General features: G+C 61.3%; 1 protein-coding gene across 1 annotated transcript in view; it reads left to right on the top strand.

The window, feature by feature from the left end:
* SHANK2 (SH3 and multiple ankyrin repeat domains 2) overlaps window positions 1–17682 on the top strand; it is a 490038-nt gene that overhangs the window by 97800 nt on the left and 374556 nt on the right. Inside the window, 4 exon segments of the mRNA XM_042904258.1 lie at window positions 5792–5943; window positions 6867–6939; window positions 6942–7033; window positions 15801–15917. Of these exon segments, the coding sequence (XP_042760192.1) occupies window positions 5792–5943; window positions 6867–6939; window positions 6942–7033; window positions 15801–15917 (434 nt within the window).

Genomic DNA, 17682 nt, shown 5'->3' with positions numbered 1-17682 from the left:
CCTCTGGGAGCCAAGGAGGCGGAGCCCAGGTTTAATTGCTCTGAGACCGCAGGGTCCCTGCTGTCACCCCCGGGGGGGAAAGGAGGTGGGTCTCTCTTCTCACACGCGTGCCTGGCGGGACACAGCCGGGCCTCCTGCTGGTGCAGAGGGTCCAGGACCGGAGGGTCTGTGGTCGCTGAGTGAGCCCCCTCCCCTCCCTGGAAGGGACCACGGGCTGCAGCCCCGTCCCACGTGCTGACGCTACACCATCACCCTCACCGGCTCTGACAAGTGGAGCGGGTGTCCACGCTGAGTTTGGCGACTTTCGCAAAGCCACTTGGCGAGCGGCAGGATCCGCGGAGAAGCAGACTTCTTCGCCCCGCCCTGCGCAGAGAGTAGAAAGCAGCGGGCTTCCTGAGGGCAGGAAACACGATGTTCAGACGTGGGCCGCGTCCCTGTGCTCGGGCTGTGCGGTTCTCTGGCGCTTCTGGGCCGCCCGCGGGGCCCCGAGGTTGGGGAAGTGGCCCTTCGGATTGAAGGATGCACAGGAGATAATTAAGTCTCCATGGAACCACCTGTCAATTAAAACAAGGCGGCCTGTGATCACAGCCATCCGTCGGTGCCCGTTGTAGTGGAAATTTTAATAAGTGACGGCCAAGGTGGTCTCAAGAATTAAAGCCTCGGCCGCCAGGGTCTGGGGGCTCATCTCCCGCTTTGGTTGGAACCGCCGGGACAACGCATGTGGTATTTTGAGCCCCAAGAAGGAAACAAAACGAGCACTTTGAGCGAAAATGAGTTTAGTGCTTTTATCTCGCACCGCGCTCCCCAACTTGAAGGAAGCCCGGGTACCACGAGGGCGGGGTGTTGATAAAGCCAGAGACGTCTTTCGACTCTTGAAACGTATTGAGAACTAAGAGACTTCTCCTTGATCGAGTGGGTCTCGCCAGGCGCCTGTGGTGAGATCCAACGGTGGGGCTAGTTTCCGGGCCAGCGATCGTAGCTCGTCAGCTTGTCGGGTACAAAGAGGGCCTGTCTTTAAATGGCAGCTCAGGCAGAATGGCCAGTGATGTCAGGGATTTGCTTACTTCCCCCCAACGCGTTTCAGCGAGGGCTACAGGTGACACGTCAAGGTGCTTGCGGTGAAGACGAAGGACATTAACCAAGGAAGGAATTGGGTGGGGGCAGGACGAGGGCCCGCAGGGGGGGCTTGGCCCCGGGACACCCCCCAGGGCTGGCCGGGGGAGAGGAGGTCAGGCTGGGAACTCCTCACAGCGCCCCGTGACGCGAGGTGCACGTTCCTCAGGACGCCAGCCGGGGACAGGTCAGTGGCAGCATTGTCCTAGCAGACCATCACCTGCAGCACGGCCGTGAGCACGTGACTTATGCTAGAGCAGTGTCAGAGCTACAGGATTATTAGGAAGACAGCACAGAATGTTCCACCTGCTCCCCACGGCCCATTTCCCCTGACGATGGCTGTCGTACCTGAGCGGGGCACATTTTATCATTAATGAGCCAATGCTGATGTGCCATTCGTAACCGCAGCGCACGCTGTCCTCTTATCTCATTAGCAGTTCCTTAATGTCCCTTTTCTGCCCCTGGAGCCCTCATGGAACTTCATTATCTTGCCTCCGTAGGCCCCTCTCGGTTGTGACAGTTTCTGGGGCTTTCCTTGTTTGTGCAGCGCTCGGCTCTTTTGGGGACTGGCCGGGTATTTTGGAGAACGCCCCCCTCATTGGGGTTTGTCTGACGTTTATGTCATGATGAGACAGGGTTGTGGGTTTGGGCGAAGCGCCCTTCCCGTCCCCGTCGCGTCCGGGCACGTGCTCCCTGCCTGTCCCGTCCCCGAGACGCTGACCTTGCTCACCTGGCTGAGGTCAGTGTCAGGTTCCCTGCTATGCGGTCACTCTTCATCCCCTTTATGGACCATCCTTTTCAGAAGGAAGCCACTAAGCACAGCCCACACCTGATGAGTGGGGAGTGAGGCTCTACCTTCTTGAGGACAGAGTTTCTGCACACGTGATGGGGAATTCTGCCCGGGAGGCTTCTCTTCCCGCCCCGCCCCCCCTCCACCCGCCTTCATTTATTTAGTCTTACTAACATCTACTCTGTTAGTTCTATTGGGATGGACTGATGGGTATTTAATTTGTAATCTGGGTTATGACCCCGTGCTACATTTCATTGTTGGGCTCCAGCTCTGGCCACTGACTCCCGTGTCCTTTTGACAGACCCCGTCCGTGTGGGTCGTTATTTTTTGGCCCCTTGCTCACTTCCCGGCACTAGAAGGCACCCCGGGCTCATCCTGTGTGCCTCCTGCCCAGACCTAGACCCCGCCAGTCCTGCGGGAGCCTGGTTTCTCTTCCTAGAGAATGGTCTTAGGAACCAAGATCTGGGTGCTGGGTGTGCTCGGTGCTGCTGGGGTGTCGTTGCTTCTGGGCCCTCAGATGACAGAACAACAAACTCTGTGTGTGTGTGTGTGTGTGTGTGTGTGTGTGTGTGTGTACTAACTCATGCATACGTGCACACCTGCAATCAGTTCTGTATGTAACTATCTGTGTCTGTATGGAGCTCACCGTGAGTCTCCAGCTCTGATCCCCAGCCACGTGGATCACCGCAGTCCTTTCCGTGGCTAAGCCGTAACCTCCCCGCTAACAGTGAGAAACCTGGCCGCCGCTCCCTGCCATCTGTCGATCTAACGGTTCAATCCCAGGGCCCGTGTAGAGTGGTTTCAGAGTTGTTGACCTGCACCCCACGATGGAAGCAGCTTTAGGTGCTGACAGGGCACGGCGCTTACCCGGGTTCACTTGGCCTTTCATCTTGCAGACCGCTCCATCCTGGGTCCGCAGGCCGGCACTCGGTTCCCCCACTCCCTCCAGGGAGGCCGGTTCTTCCATTTGGCCTGCGGTTCGACTCTTTTCGTCACGTCCTGCATTCCGAACTGAGATCCCCAGGTCTCCGAGATGAGTTTTTAAACTTCACTGAAAAAATCTGCAAGCCTTGGGTTTCCCTCCCTGTGCTGTGAAGTTTATGACTGTGACAGATGTTTGATCCTGGCATTCACGATTAGAGCATCATATGGAACAGTCTCATCACCGAAAACGGTCCTCTGTGTTTTTTTATCTATTCGCCCCTGCCCCTCTCCGCAGCCCCTGGAACCAGCGATCTGTTTACCTCTGCTATAGCTTCGTCTTTTCCAGAATGTCCTATAATTGGAATCCAGCAGGCTGGCTTTTTCAGACTGCCTTTTCTCATTTAGCAGGATGTGTTCAAGATTCAGCCACATTCTTCTGTGGCTTGATAGCATGTCGAAGCGTGGCTGTTTGTTTTGGAGCCAAAATGCTGCCAGGCTGCTTCCAGGTGAGATGGTATTATGTGTTCAAGACCATCGGAAAAGATTAGAGCGGTGTCTTCAGGGCCATTTTGAGGTTCCAAACTATTTATCGAAAGCGAAGAAATTGCAAAATGCAAAAACCGAGGAGTATTTTCAGAGAATTACGGTGCAGGGGACCGCCGGTCCCAAGCTCGTTAGAGGAGCGGCCACGTGGTGATCAATGGCACAGACAGTGCAAGCCCCCAAGGGTCACAGGTTTGCAGGTGAGGGACGAGCATCTTCTTGGGGCGGGGGGTCCTGTCTGCTCCAGGTGAGGTCTCGTCGGACGTCCCCTTCCTCAATGGTCTCTAAGCCGGGGTCTCTCCTGACCTCCCCAGGGTGGGTCCTGGGCAGGTCTGAACGTGGAGAGTCTGGTGCATCATTCGAGGAGGGCTTCTGGAGCCCTTGCCACGAAACAGCGCGGTGTAAACTTAACATCTGCTTTGGAGCACCTAACTTGCGCATCGGCCTCGTGCGGAGAGCCAGATAAGAAAGAAGAATCCTAATCATTTTGAGGGTCGACCTCGCCCCAGACGTGCAGCAGTCCTAAATGGACCTTAAACGCCAGGGGCCGGCTTCCTCAAGTTGCTGTAAGCAATTTGACTCTGGGGCACGTGGGTGGCTCAGTCTGTTAAACGTCCGACTCTTGATTTCAGCTCTGGTCACGATCTCACGGTTTGTGGGGTCGAGCCTTGCATCGGGCTCTGTGCTGGCCGTGGAGCCTGCTTGGGGTCCTCTCTCTCCCTCCCTCTCTGCCCCCTCGCTCGAAAAAACTAAACGTTTTAAAAAATTGACTTTGAGGCTTTTCACGCCCTTCACCTGCCACCCAAGGAACCAAGACCTCCCTGGGGCCTTCTAACACTTGCGGCCGGGCCACGGCTGGGGCTGAGGGGAAGGCCCACGGGCTCCCTCTCCCCTCTCTGCTGGGTGGGGGTCTCTCCCCAAGCTTGCTTTGAATGCACATCTCCCCATTTCCGCGTGTCTGCCCCCAGGTGGAGCTCCGGCCCTGCCCCCTCGCCAGTCTTGACCCCCAGCGCCCCTCACCATGGGGATATTCCCTGTGCAGGAAACATCCCCATCGTCGCTGCCCCAGAAAACTCCTAATTCACACAAGATCCCTGCCTGAGAGGGTCTTTCTTGTAGGACCGCAGACCTGCGTGTGGTGGCACTCGTGAGCCTCGTCCGTGCTTGGGACGCATGGGGACACACGTGACCAAAGCGGGAGGTGTGCGGCGTCCCTTGGGAGAGGGCGTGTGGGCTGTGTGTCACATTCGCACACGGCCGTGTCCACGTACGCATGCTGGCCACCGGGAGTGGCTCAGCCCACGCGTGTCACCGTGGAAAATCCAGGCGCAGGGTGACTCCCACGGCGAATTTAAACGGCGCTCGGCACAGTGCTCGTTTGGGGGTAAATTAGCCCGGGGATCAGCAATAGATGGGGCAGGGGAGCCGCCCTGGGGACAGCGGGGATCGCGGCCGAGGTGCGGTCAGAAGGGAATTCAGCCCAGGTCAGATGCCCCGGTCCCTTTATTCTCAAAATGTGCTTCAAGTCCGAATGACTCCTCATCATCCCGTGCCGTGTGCGCCGTGTCCGGGTCTTGGGGACCTGCGTGCCGTCACATTGCCCTTGGCATTCTTCTGTAAGGTAAACGCCTCTCAGATGAACCGCATCATAACGGTGTGCCTTGCTCGGCCGTGGCGGTGGCGGGCACTCACCGAGAGGGGTGGAGAAGATGGGCTTAGACCAGATGTCGGCGTCCCCATCACAGCCGGCTACAGACTGGCCCAGAGTCAGCTGCACCGGGCGGGCGGTGGGGGACCCTTCCTGACCTTTGTCCCCAGGGGGGCGGGCTTCATCTTTCCTTTCCCGGGGCTCCCGCCCCAGCCCTCATGCCGGCCGTTTATCGAGCCGAGCCCCTGCCATTGCGACGGCTGTTCGGGTCTCTGCCCGCCCAGACCTCCACGGGGCACAGGCTCCACCCCTCACTTACAGCCGGGTCCTGGCGTCCACCGAGATGCCCGTAAACATCATGAAATTGAGGTGAAAGGCGGGCATCTGCCTTGCAGACCCTCCACTACAGCCCTAATGGGCCACTCCTCCCAAAAGGAAGCATCCGGATGGTGCTGCGGGATTCTGGGTACCCAGGGCAAGGGCAGCGGGCGGCTTCTCGGACCCCTAGCCCGCAAGGGGATCGTGGGGAAGCTCTGGCCCGCCCCCCGTGTTGACTTGCATATGACCCCAAACACCACCTCCGCTGTCCCCGGGGTCGCCGGAGCCATGCTGACTGACCGTGTGGATGTCGGGGCTCACGGGTGGGTGGGAGTCGCGGTACCTCTGGGGTCACGTCCTCCAGCTCCCTTGTAGACTCTGAACTTGGCTTAGGGAGCCACGGGCCCTGGCTGTCTCCCAAGTGGTTCTGAACTGCGTGTGTTCGGGTCCCGTAGAGACCCCGCTGACCTTAGCCGCTCAGCTGGACGACCCCGCGGAGGTGATCAAGGCTCTCAGAAACGGCGGGGCTCACCTGGACTTCCGCGCCAGAGACGGGATGACGGCCCTGCACAAAGCCGCCCGAGCCAGGAACCAAGTGGCCCTGAAGGTACCTTCCGGGGCCGTCTCGCATGGGGGACGCCTCCTTCCTGTCTGGTCTCCTGCCTGCACCAGCGTGCCCTGTGTCCACCCCACCGCGGCCACCGGAACTGACCCTGAACTGTGTTCCCCCTGAGGTTAGAAAGCGTAGCCTGGGCCCCCCACGCTCTCTTCCTGGGAGTTTTAGAACTTGGTGTCTACAGAAGGTCCTCTGTCCCTCTGGTTCAGTCCGAGGCTTGCGTTTTCAGCCGGCAGGGGCAGCACTGGACGTCACCCACCCTGGGCGGCCGCAGACCCGGACTGCGGGCCGTGAGCCAGCCTCGTGGGCCGTGCAGCCCATCCGGGGTGTGGGCCCAGCCCCCATCCTCCCCACTGCCCCGGCTCTACCTGCCCTGGCCCTGGGTGGGGGGGGCCTCCAGGAGCCCCAGCGGGGAGGCCCCGTCCCCATCGGCTGCGCCTCGTCCGCTGGCTTCGTCTGAAACCCAGTGTTCATGACGGCGCTTCCTGGGCTTGCCCCCTCGGGGTGCACACTGAGATCGTTACACGCTGTACTTTGGGTTGTATGCGCACCTTCTCTCTTTCTCGCAAAGGCCGCCCTCTCTTTGCTCTCTGCTGGTACGGGGGGGTCAGCAGGGCACAGGAGGTCTCTGAGTGCTGCAGGTGTGTGTCCGCACGGATGCGTGTCTGCACAGAGTCCCCTGAGCTCCCGGATGCTCGTCCTGCATGCCGGCACCACGTGCTAGTTCAGGGCCAGAAACCTTGCTGTCTCAAGCTGGCACCCACTGAATTCCGGGAAGCCTGGGAAGGGCGGGAACCAAGGGCCTGGTCAGCCTTGGCCGGGGGCGGAGTGTGACCCTCGTGCTTCTTTCTTGATTCACTTCCTGCCAAAGCGGTCACGAGACCAATGACCACATGTTTGGTGTTTATTTCTAGACCCTTTTGGAGCTTGGAGCGTCCCCGGATTACAAAGACAGCTATGGCCTCACACCCCTTTACCACACCGCGATCGTGGGGGCGATCCCTACTGCTGCGAGCTCCTGCTCCACGAACACGCGGCCGTGTGCTGCCGGGACGAGAACGGCTGGCACGAGATCCACCAGGTACACGATTGCCGTCCACCCGCGTGACCCCTGACGACCCCCCTCGGTGGGGCGGGGCAGTAGCAGTCCACCCCCACCCTCCCAGTAGTTCGTTTGACCCTCGCGGAGTTTCTGAGATATTTGAATTGGTCGCCAGCAGTAAATTTCTATTTACCTAGAAATGCAACTTCTGACCTCTCTAGAGAAGCTGGAAGGTTAGGCCAGGCTCTTCCGTCTCTGTAAGGCGGGAGTCGTTTGGAGCTGTGGGTTCTCTGTGTGCCTAGCGTCTTGGGTGCCCCGATGGAGCATGGCACCAGGTGCTTTCCGAGCACAGGCCGCCCGGTGCCGTGCCCCTTTCCATGCCCAGGGCACAAGTTTCCCTGATCCCCCCGGCGACCGTGGGGTCCGGGTTGTGTCCGCTGGCTGCAGTCTCGTAAAGAAACAGAACCCGCCGTGGGACGCCCGGGTGGCTCAGTCGGTGAAGCGTCCAACTCTTGGTCTCAGCTCAGGTCTTGATCTCAGGGTTGTGAGTTTAAGCCCCGTGTTGGGCTCCATGCTGGGCATGAAGCCTACTGAATAAAAAAAAAAAAAAAAAAAGAATTCCTCCTTGTGGCTCAGATAAAGAGTCTTTCATGGATCAAGGGCAAGGAGAGGAAAGTGTGTTCTCAGAAGCAGGGACAGCCGGGGTGGTGGAGGGGACTCTCCGAGCAGAGGAGGGTGGTCCGTGGGTCTGGGACAGCAGACGGGAAGTATCAGCCCCGGACGGCAGGGGGAAAGGGCCGGGGCACGGAGAGGCTCTGAGCCGTTCTCTGGACGCGCCGTGACTCTTATCACCTCCCAGGCTGCCTGTCGGTTTCCCTCAGCCACCGTGTGGCCCCACTTGCCCAGTCCGGGTGGGGTCATGCCCCGGACCCGCTGTGGTCAGAGGGCCAAGGAGTGCTGAGGTGTGGCAGGCGGGCCGGGGGGCGCAGGCAGGGCCACCCCACCGGGCCTCCTGCGTGCTGGGTCCCCGCCGGCTCTTCAGCGTCCCCGCGGCCTGGGGAGGCATCCGGTTCCCTCCCGCGGTGTGAGCAGGGCCCGCCGCCCCCTGGGGCCGTGAGAAGGCTCTAACGTCAGTCCCTGTGCTCATCCTGCCCTGTTCTCACTCTGGTCCCCGAGGCTGCACGTCTGGGTGCTTCCAGAGTCACTTCTTGGCCTGTCCCAACCCCCATAGGTCCTACCACCGTTCAGGCACAGTGAAGCCAACCCATCAGGAGTCGGCTGCCGTTGGAAAGATGGTGTGTTATTCACAGATCCGAGAGGAGGGGCAGGTGCGGGGGGCCGCACAGGAGGCACCAGGCTGGGTGGGGAAGCAGTGGGGTGGGGGGTGGGGGGGAGTGAAACGGGGCCAAGAGCTTTCACCACGGTTCTGAGGGAAGAAGCGGATGGAACAGGACGAGCCGCCTGAGGCTTGGCTAGTTTGGGTAACTTCCGGGGCTCTGGCACACGGGGGCTGTCCCTGGCTGTCTGGGACCTGCCCCGGGCTGATCAGGACAGGTGGGTCATGGCCCCGAGGGTGGGAGCCCAGCAAGACGGGTGGGGGTGATGGCCCTGCGGGGCTCCTTTGCATTTGAGAGTCACCCTCGGGGTGACTCCTTTACTGTCAGAATGGACTTGCCCTGCGAGGGGCACACCTTCCAAAGCCAGCAAGGCAGGTGTCAGGGCACCAGAAATACAGAAGATGGGAGTGGGGAGTTGCTACGGCCTGACCCCGGCTGCAGGGCCCCAACTTGGCGGAGTTCTCTGAGCCGGGTTCTCGGCCCCCCTGCCCTCAACCGGCTGGAGGCCTCCCAGCTAGAGTCACTGTCCTCTCTGGTGCTTGTGGCAGTCTGGCCCCTGGCCTGTCTGTCTCACGCTGAGATGAAGGGTGAGCGTGTGCCTGGGGTCCTGCCGTCGCTGCCTGCAATGCCGGCTCCAGCCAGGATTTCTGGTCCCCAGAAACGTGTGCCGGGTCCCATCCCTGAGACTCGAGCGTGGAGTCAGAGCGAGCAGGCACCGAAGCCACCAAACCTCTTGGTCCCAGGGCCCCAGCCCCTGGCGCTGAGTTTGAGCTTGGAGGCCTGGGCTCCCAGGGCTGCTGTGTCCTGCTTCCTGCCATGCCCGGCAAGATCGTGCGCCACTCTCCGGTGGTGGGTTTCTTGTTCACAGCGTGCGGGAGGGCCGGGTCCTTACTGGAGGTCCCGGGTTATCCAGGGGAAGTGGCCCAAGACAAGTCCCTGCCTCCTGAGCCCTGCTGCCTCGCGTGTCCCCGCGGTGACAGGCAGTGAGGGGTGGGTGCAAGGCACTAAGCAGAGAACGGCCCACCGTGTGGTCCTCCAAGATTCTCACCACCGGTCGGCTCTGCTGCCGTCCGGATCTGCTTCCTTTGCCCCATCGCTCACACCCTGGAGCAGCCCTAGGAGACACCCGCTGGCCTCCATTACTCAGAGGAGTTCACGGGCCGGGAGAGGGTGAATGACCCGCCCGAGGTCGCGGGGCCAGCAGCTGCCTGAGCCGAGTTCGCTGCCAGCCGCGCTCGCACCGCCGCGTCCAGGCTTTCACAGAAGCCGCCCCTAACGCGACCGCGCATCCGCGGTCCGGAGAAGCACCTCGGAGTTCCGGGGTCTCGGGTTCTGCCTTAGAAGTCTGTCCCCGTGCCTCGCACCCTGGAGTGGGGACAGCCGTGTCCCGGCCGCCCGGCTCCGCGCCCTTCCGGGGATCCCGCGCGCCCACAGCCAGGCCAGCTCGCGGGGTCCTGTGGCGGTTCCGTCTGCTTCCCCGGCCAAGGCCAGGTGCTGAACAGCTTGGCGGAGCCCGCACCTGCGGACGCGGAGCCTAGGGACGCCCGCCCCCTGCAGGCCTACTCTGGAAGTGTGCGTTTTTGTCCGCCGCTTGTCTGCACATTCTTTGTTCTTCGGGATTACTCTAACCGCTCAACACGGAGACGGTCAAAAAGTTCGAAGCCGCAGAGGGAAGAAAGCGTAAAACACCCAGGTGCATTCCCACAACCCCAGAACATCGGGTTCCGACCTCCTGTGTGCCTCCCCCGCACCCTAGAGGGACCTGAGGACGGTGGGTCTGGTTGTGTCGGGACTCTAGGACATGTCATTGAGGCTGGGCGCTCTGGAGAGGGTGGCTGCCCCCAGGGAGGGGACAGCTGCGGGTGCAGGAGCCGCCCGTTCCCACGCTGGTGACTGCGATGTGGGGCCTCGCGCCACCCCCCCCCCCCCCCCCGGGTCTGGGGATTCCCTTCCCGTGCTGTCAGTCCAACTTAGTCTGGCCTCGAGTTAGCAGCCCCTCAACACTGCCTGGGTCGCCTGAGCAAGCGTCTTGCCCTCTCTGAGCGGGTTTGCTAATCTCTAGAATTGGCTTAGTGATCGTTCATAGAGAGAGCTCTCCAGTTAAAGGAAAAAATTCACGTGAAGCGCTTACTATAGTTACTTACAGGGCTAAGTGCACTGTCCTCTTGGCCACCATCATCTTTGCCCGGCCACGCCCCCGTCCCTGTCCTCCTTCCCGGACACCTCCGTGTCTTCCTCGCCTGGCCACGCCCCCGTCCCTGCCTTCCTCGCCTGGCCACGCCTCCATCACCATCTTCCTCGCCCGGCCACGCCCCCATCCCTGCCTCCCTAGCCCAGCCACGCCCCCATCCCCATCTTCCTTGCCTGGCCACGCCCCCGTCACTCATCCTCACCCGGCCACGCCCCCATCGCAGTCCTTTTGGCCAGGCCACGCCCAACCGTGGTACCCCCCCCCCCCCCCCCCCCCCCCGCTCCAGGCCAGCATCATTACCTGGCTGTTGTCAGTAAGAAATAATATGCGACCCTCAGAGAGCACTTCACCGCTTTGCTCACAGGCCTTCCTATGGATGTCATTTGATTGCAACAGTCCTTTAAAAGACCTTTTGTCACTCATCTTAATGTGTATTGGCCGCTGTTTATTATTCTAAGTTTTAAATTAGGAGTTTCAACCTGGAAGAAATGCAACAATTTATGGCCGCGGCTCCCCTCCCTCACCCGGCTCCCCCTGCTCCCCCACTCAGGTCCTTGGAGTTTTCCCTGAGCCCCCATGGTAAGGGGACTCGCCCTGGGGAGGTTCCGAGGGCGCTCATGGCACGGTGTAGTGCCTGGTCTGTTTGTGTGGGTGCTGCGTCCCCAGCTCCCAGCCACACGAGGGCAGGACCGGGGTGCCTCGGCTCTGCACCTGTGCACCACACGTGCTCCTGAACGTGGGTTGGCTGAAGGAGTTAGCCTCCGGCTGGCATGGACTCTGGTCTTCCTTTAAGCTGGGGTTTCCCTGGTGCGCTGGGAACCCACCATGTGGGGGGAGCCTGGGGCTGACGGGAGCACAGGCGTGGACCGGGAACTCCCACGGGGCGTGGTCAGGTCCGACCGGAGTAGGTGGGAGGGCTTCACGCGCAGCGGAGCATCCAAGCCTGGCCGCGGTGATGGGCGGATACTGTCTCAGGCCAGCGAAGGTGGCGTCCCTGGCCTCACGGGGTGGGGGCGTCACAGGTGCGCCTAGAGACGGCATTTCCATGGCGCCTGCTTGGGCTGAGCACAGCACAGCCTGGGGCCGTCGGCATGGGGACCCCGGAACGGTGGTGGAGCCTATCCTGGACGCAGGAGGCACCCGCACTGTTGCTGCAGTCCCGCCCTCCGGCTCCAACCACGCACCGCGAGCCGCCAAGTCCCCAGGGCCCCAGCGGTCGGAGCGGCAGGAAGGTGCCTCACCTTGCTTTGGGGGTCTGCTACGTACTGACCTGGGGCGTCAGATCCGTATCCCGTGCCCCTACCCTGCCCAGCTGAGCCAGGATCCCACTGGAGAAGTGATCAGGGCATCTTTTGCCGTGGGCCTCCGGGGGGACTGAATGATCGTCTTTCCAGCCAGCCTCGATCCTTGGGGCTGAGAGGGGAGGAGGCGCCAGGAGGGGAGGGGATGGGTGAAGACCCCAGACCGAGATGGCAGGGGCACCACCTTCTCCCCTTAGCGAGAGCCTGCGTTCTCCTGGAATGACGTAGGTGAAGTCTCCAGAAGCGTCTAATGTCCAGACACCATGTTCTGGAAGGCACAGACCCTGTAGGGAAAGTGGGCAGGTGCCAGGATGTCGAAGCTCCTCTTTCCTTTTGGAGTCCTTAGCATGACACGCTTCCTGCGTCCTCATTTCAGGCTGGAACTTTCAGAGTGGTTGATCTGAACTGATCACACTGGTTGGTTAGGGCAGTCGTAACAAAGTCACGGACGAGGAAGCTCACACAGCAGACGCGTGTAGCCTCCCCGAGGTCCAGGCGTGGGCAGGGCCAGGCCGGGGCCTCCCGAGGCCTCTCTCCTTGTGTGTGGACGGCCGTCCTCTTCCTGTGTCCTCATGGGGTCGTCTCTGTCTGTGTGTCTGGGTCCTGATCCCCTCTTCTTACAAGGACCCTGGTCACACAGGATCAGGACCCACCCTGGAGACTGAGTGTTGTTACCTCAGTCACCTCTGCAAAGCCCCTGTCTTTAGACAAGGTCATGGTCTGGGGTGCTGGGGGGGGGGTCAGGACTCCAACATAGGAATTTGGGAGGACATAGTTCAGCACGTTTTCTCCACTCCCCTTGGGGCAGGCAGCAAGGCCACAACCGGCCTTTGAAAGCCACAGAACGGAGGGCCAGGGGCAGCCAGTGGCTCGAGTCAGCAAGCCACGTTTGCTTGCGTTTGGGCGAGAGAGTGTCTGTGCACCGATGGGCACCTCAGTTCCCGACCAGGGGAGGGCTGAAGGGGTGCGAATGTTGTTTTCTGAGCATTTGGCGGTGATGTCCCCGGCTCACATTGTGAGCACGGGCCGTAGGAGAAATGCCTGAACGTGGCGTGGTTGGAGGAATTTTATTGGTGGCACAGAACCGGCAGAGGCACTTGCTGCGCGTCTGCAATGCAGTGAACTCTGCATTGTTCCCACCGCATTGCAGGACCCCGGGGACGCCTCTCAGCCGGCTGCGCCTTTAGGGCTGTGGCTGCGTCACAGCAGGTGGCCAGCAGGTGGCAGTAAAGCGCTTGAAGGAAGGAGTGGCCTTTTCCCTAGTTTAACTGCAGATTATGGGGTTGGCCAGTGATGGGGCGGGTGTTGGCGTGGCTGGGATGAACCCCACATCTCGTGGGGACACTTCTCCTCCAGATACGCATGCCCAGGAGTTTCGCAGGCAGTCGATGTGGGGTGGAGCCCCACACGCATGCGTTTCCCAGAAAGCGCCTGGTAAAAAATGGTTAAGATACAGGAGTGTGAAGTGCTTTCTTAGATGTCAGCTTTCTGGCCTCTGGCCTCCCTTTCAAGCTGCCTCTCGAAGGCCACAAGCCACAACACCCTTTCCAAAAGAAAGCGGCGGGGGGCGGGGCGGGGGGGGACAGCTAGTGTAGCTTATCTCGGGGGAGCACAGATTTCTTCCTTTCCTGAGCTTTAAGGTCTTTGTGTCAAGCACGTACTGGTTTCTCTTTCTAAATTGTACAGGACTATTTTCGTTTCAAACTTCCGGAAGAGACATAATCCCCATCCGCCCCGCCCCCCGACCATCCCTTGTCCTGAAAGGCTCCCCTCGGGGGGCCCCGACGGATTGCCTGCCATCTGGGAGGGTCCGTGGGACCCCTGTGATATCACAGGGCAGGCGTTTTGGAGGTTGCCCCTCAGCTCGGGTGCAGAGGTCCGGGGTGTGCGTTGTGGCAGGAATACTTACCGTAGGGCCGGCATCGTGTTCCTGGCATTCACGTGTCGGGTGGCACGGGGTGACACTGCCCATCCCCGGCGACGTTAACTCTGACCGCCTGACCGGGTGGGGGGAGTCTGCCGAGCTCCTCTCTTTCCTTCGGTAATTAGAGTTTTGTGGGGTCTGTGAGGCTCCCACAAGTTCTTTCCCCCTCCCCCGTTCACCTGCTGGTGTTTCTCCCCTGCATCAATGATCCCCATCGCGGCTGCTGACGGTGGTGGTGGGGGGCGGTTTCTGCTCCCATCCTCTGGGGACAGCTGATGAGCCAAGGCCCCTTTGACCTAAGGAACAGAGATCTCAACTCAGCCTGGTAGAAGAAATAAAAACTCTTCCCCGGCTTGGTGTCCTGGGAAGTTCGGGCATCGTTGCGGTTGAGGGGGGCTCTGTCACGGGCTGTGTGCGTGTCTGTCCTTGTCTCGTGTCTGGCCTCCCTCCCTCCCTTTCTCTCCCCGGTGCCCCTTCTCCTTCAGGGGACCCCAGCGGCCGTAGGCTTCGGTGGGTTTTCCGCCAGCTGTCCCGGAAGAAAGGAAGCTTCTGACTGGTCTTCCGGCCTTGTTCCTCACGGGGCCCCCGCGTGCCCCCAGCTTGGGGCCGGTTGTCCAGGCCGGTGGGCTGTGCCCGTGGCAGTGGTGGGGCAGGGCAGGCCCCCCCGACCTCTGAGAGCGCGGCGAGGGCCCCCCAGGAAGCGCAGGACGAGAGGGAGGGCAGGTCAGACACCCGCATCCAGACAACGCTGCTGCGTGAATTAGTGACTTTGCTGCACGGGAAGCACAGCCGTGCGATGGGCGTTTCTCGGGTTTTCTGTTTAAGCTCCTCCGGGTCGTAGGTCCGACGTCTTTCCTGTCATCTCCCACTCCTCGGTGAGGCACCGCCCTTTCCCGCAGACCGTGCACGGGGGCAGCCCCCCGGTCCGCCCGGTTATCCGGAATGCGCGACAGTGAGAGCTGCCCACCCCATCCTGGCCGGCCTGTGTCCTTCCCGCTGCGCGCCTCAGTGGCCACCCTCGGCGTAGGAAGTGCGGGTCGGGACCCGCTCCCTGGCCTTCCCGTCTCCCTTCCGGGTTGTCGTGTCTCACGAGGACACTGGCTTTCGTGCCTTCGATGCTGCCCGTTGACGGCCACACGCTGGCCTTTCCCGGGGTGCCGGGAAAGTGCGGGCGGGTGGGGTGGGGGGGCCGGTTGGATCTGACTGCCTGGCCCGACACCGCGTGGCGTACCCTGAACCCCCTGCGGGAGCTGGACGGCAGCGCCCTGGTCGCAGCGTGGGGTTCCCGGCTCCCTGTGAGCAGCAGGCGGGGGCCGGCCTGGCGCCAGGCATCGCGCAGGCCCTCTCGGGTCCCTTTTCCTACGTGATTCTCATGAAAGCCCTGTGTGGAGTGGGGTTTACATCTGCATGTGAAGACATAGGCTCATGGGGGAAAGTTCTGGAAAATGGAAGGTCTGTGACTTGGGCACAGATCTGTTTGACCCCAGAGCCCTGGTGGTTTGTGAATAGCACGTGTTACCTCCTTGAAGGGCTCAGGGAGGGAGAAGTCTCCCCATGGGGCTGCCTGCCCCCCGCCTCCAGAAAGCCCCTCAGCGGGTAGGTTACATTTTACAGCAGTAGTGGGGCTCCCTTCCCTGGACACAGCAGGGGCTGGACGCACCCCTTCTTGCTGTTTTCACACCCACCGGGGGGGATGGGGTTTGGGTAAACAAGGCCAGGGATGGAGCCTCCCGGTTTGCATTTTGGGGGGCCGGCCCCCAAGGCCAGGGGAGAGGTGCCCCGTGTGTCCCTGGGCTTCGGGCCCCCAGGCCTGAATGAAAGGGGCATCGGGGCCCTTCACAGACCTGCGGTCCCGGAGCCCGGCATACGTCCTCGTCCCGGCATGAGGTCCCCCACCCTGTACCCCGTCAGGGTTCTGGTGGGCCCCCGGAGGCTCAGGGCGCTGTGGGTGCCCGTGTGTTGGGGCCTGGACTGCAGTCGGCCACGCCGCGGCTGCCGGGGAGCTTGGGGAGTCGCGGCGGTTCTCTGACCGACGGCGGGGCTCTCGTTTCAGGCCTGCAGGTACGGCCACGTGCAGCACCTGGAACACCTGCTCTTCTACGGGGCGGACATGGCGGCCCAGAACGCCTCCGGGAACACGGCCCTGCACATCTGTGCCCTCTACAACCAGGTGAGTGGGCGTGCAAGCCGGGGCGGTGTCCGACTCGGCACAGGGGCCGCCACAGGGCCCCGCAGGCAGGCCCCAGACAACGCGCATCTGTTCTCCCAGGCCTGGAGGCTGGAGGTCCCGGATCAGGGCGCGGGCAGATTTGGTTCCTAGTGAGAGCCCCTCCCGGCTGCAGACGGCCGTCTTCTGTCTGTGTCCTCACGCGGTGGGGAGAGATCAGTGCCCTCTGTGTCTCCTCCAACAAGGGCGCTGTCCCGTCAGGACCCGGGCGTGGAACCCTCAGCGCCTCCTCGAGAGCCATTTCCAAAATCCCTCGCATCGGGGGTCAGGGCTTCACGTAGGAACGTGGAGAGACGCCTCCAGCCACGGCAAGGTGCGACCTTCACCTGCTTCTTTGAGGATGGTTACCCCGTTGTGGAAGAGAGGAAGCCAGGGCGCGGGAAGCGAAGGGAGCGGACGCCCGGCCAGAGCCCTTTCCTAGGCTGTACGACCACACTGTCTGCCTTCCAGAACAGGCCTGGGGACCCCAGGGTGGCTTCTCTGCTGGGACGTGTGGGGGGCGGGGGATAGATGGGACCCGAGGAACGGGAAGGGTGCGGCGGATAGAGCCCCCGAGATGGTTCCGGGACCCACAGGACTCCCACAGGACCACGGTGCCACGGAGGCGAACCTTCCCACCGCTGCGTTACGAACAAGCTCTCGGTGGCTTTCTCTTTCTAACCTGGTAAAACATATACGACAGAAACATCTGCGATTTTGACCATTTTTAACCGTGTGGCTCAGTGACGCTAACTACCTTCACGTTGCTATGCACCCAGCCCCCATCCGTCTCCGGGATTTTCCATTTTCCCAACTGAAACTGTCCCTTTAAGCACCAATTCCCCAGCCCCCCCGCGCCCACTGTCTACCTTGGGTCTCTGTGCATCTGGCTCTGCTGGGGACCCCGTACCAGTGGAATCCTGCCCCATTTGTCCTTTTGCGTTGGTTCATTTCACCGAGCGGAGCATTCTCAAGGTCCACCAGTGGCAGGTGGCAGAGCGTCCTTTTTCATGGCGCCATAGTATTTCATTGTGTGCAGGGACCACGGTTTGTTTGCCCGTTCATCCCTTGATGGGCACTTGGTGCCCACACCCCTTGCCGTTGTGAACAACGCTGCTGTGCACGTGGGTGTGCGGGCGTCTCTTCAAGGCACTGCTGTCCCTTCTTTTTTTTTTTTTTTAATGTTTTCATTTATTTTTGCGACAGAGAGAGACAGAGCATGAGCAGGGGAGGGACAGAGAGAGAGGGAGACACAGAATCGGAAGCAGGCTCCAGGCTCTGAGCTGTCAGCACAGAGCCTGATGTGGGGCTTGAACCCACAGACTGTGAGATCATGACCTGAGCCGAAGTCGGATGCTTAACCAACTGAGCCACCCAGGCGCCCCCTGCTGTCCCTTCTTTAGGGGCTGAACCTCCAAGCGGAGCCTCGATGTGAACAAAAGCACGTGCTCTTGTGTGTTAGATAGGAGACCACGGGAAGCTGGGGATGAGCTTGCCCGGCATGCACTGAGGGGTGGGATACGACCCCTGCCTTTCAGGAGCGTGACTCCTAAATAGGACAGTGTGACACCCCGCTGGTCCCTCCGGGAGGCACCGTAGTGACGCTGAAGACAGCGGAGATGCTCCCAGGGGCCGTGGAAGCGGCCGGGGCTTCTGGGAGGCGGCGGGTTGAAGACACGGCTTCTGTGCCCTGCACGGGGCTGGGAGGAGGGTCAGTGTCCTCGAGGCT

The sequence above is a fragment of the Panthera leo genome, chromosome D1 (genome assembly GCF_018350215.1).
Source record: "Panthera leo isolate Ple1 chromosome D1, P.leo_Ple1_pat1.1, whole genome shotgun sequence".
Lineage (NCBI taxonomy): Eukaryota > Metazoa > Chordata > Mammalia > Carnivora > Felidae > Panthera > Panthera leo.
This window is presented reverse-complemented; position numbering and strand designations above follow the sequence as displayed.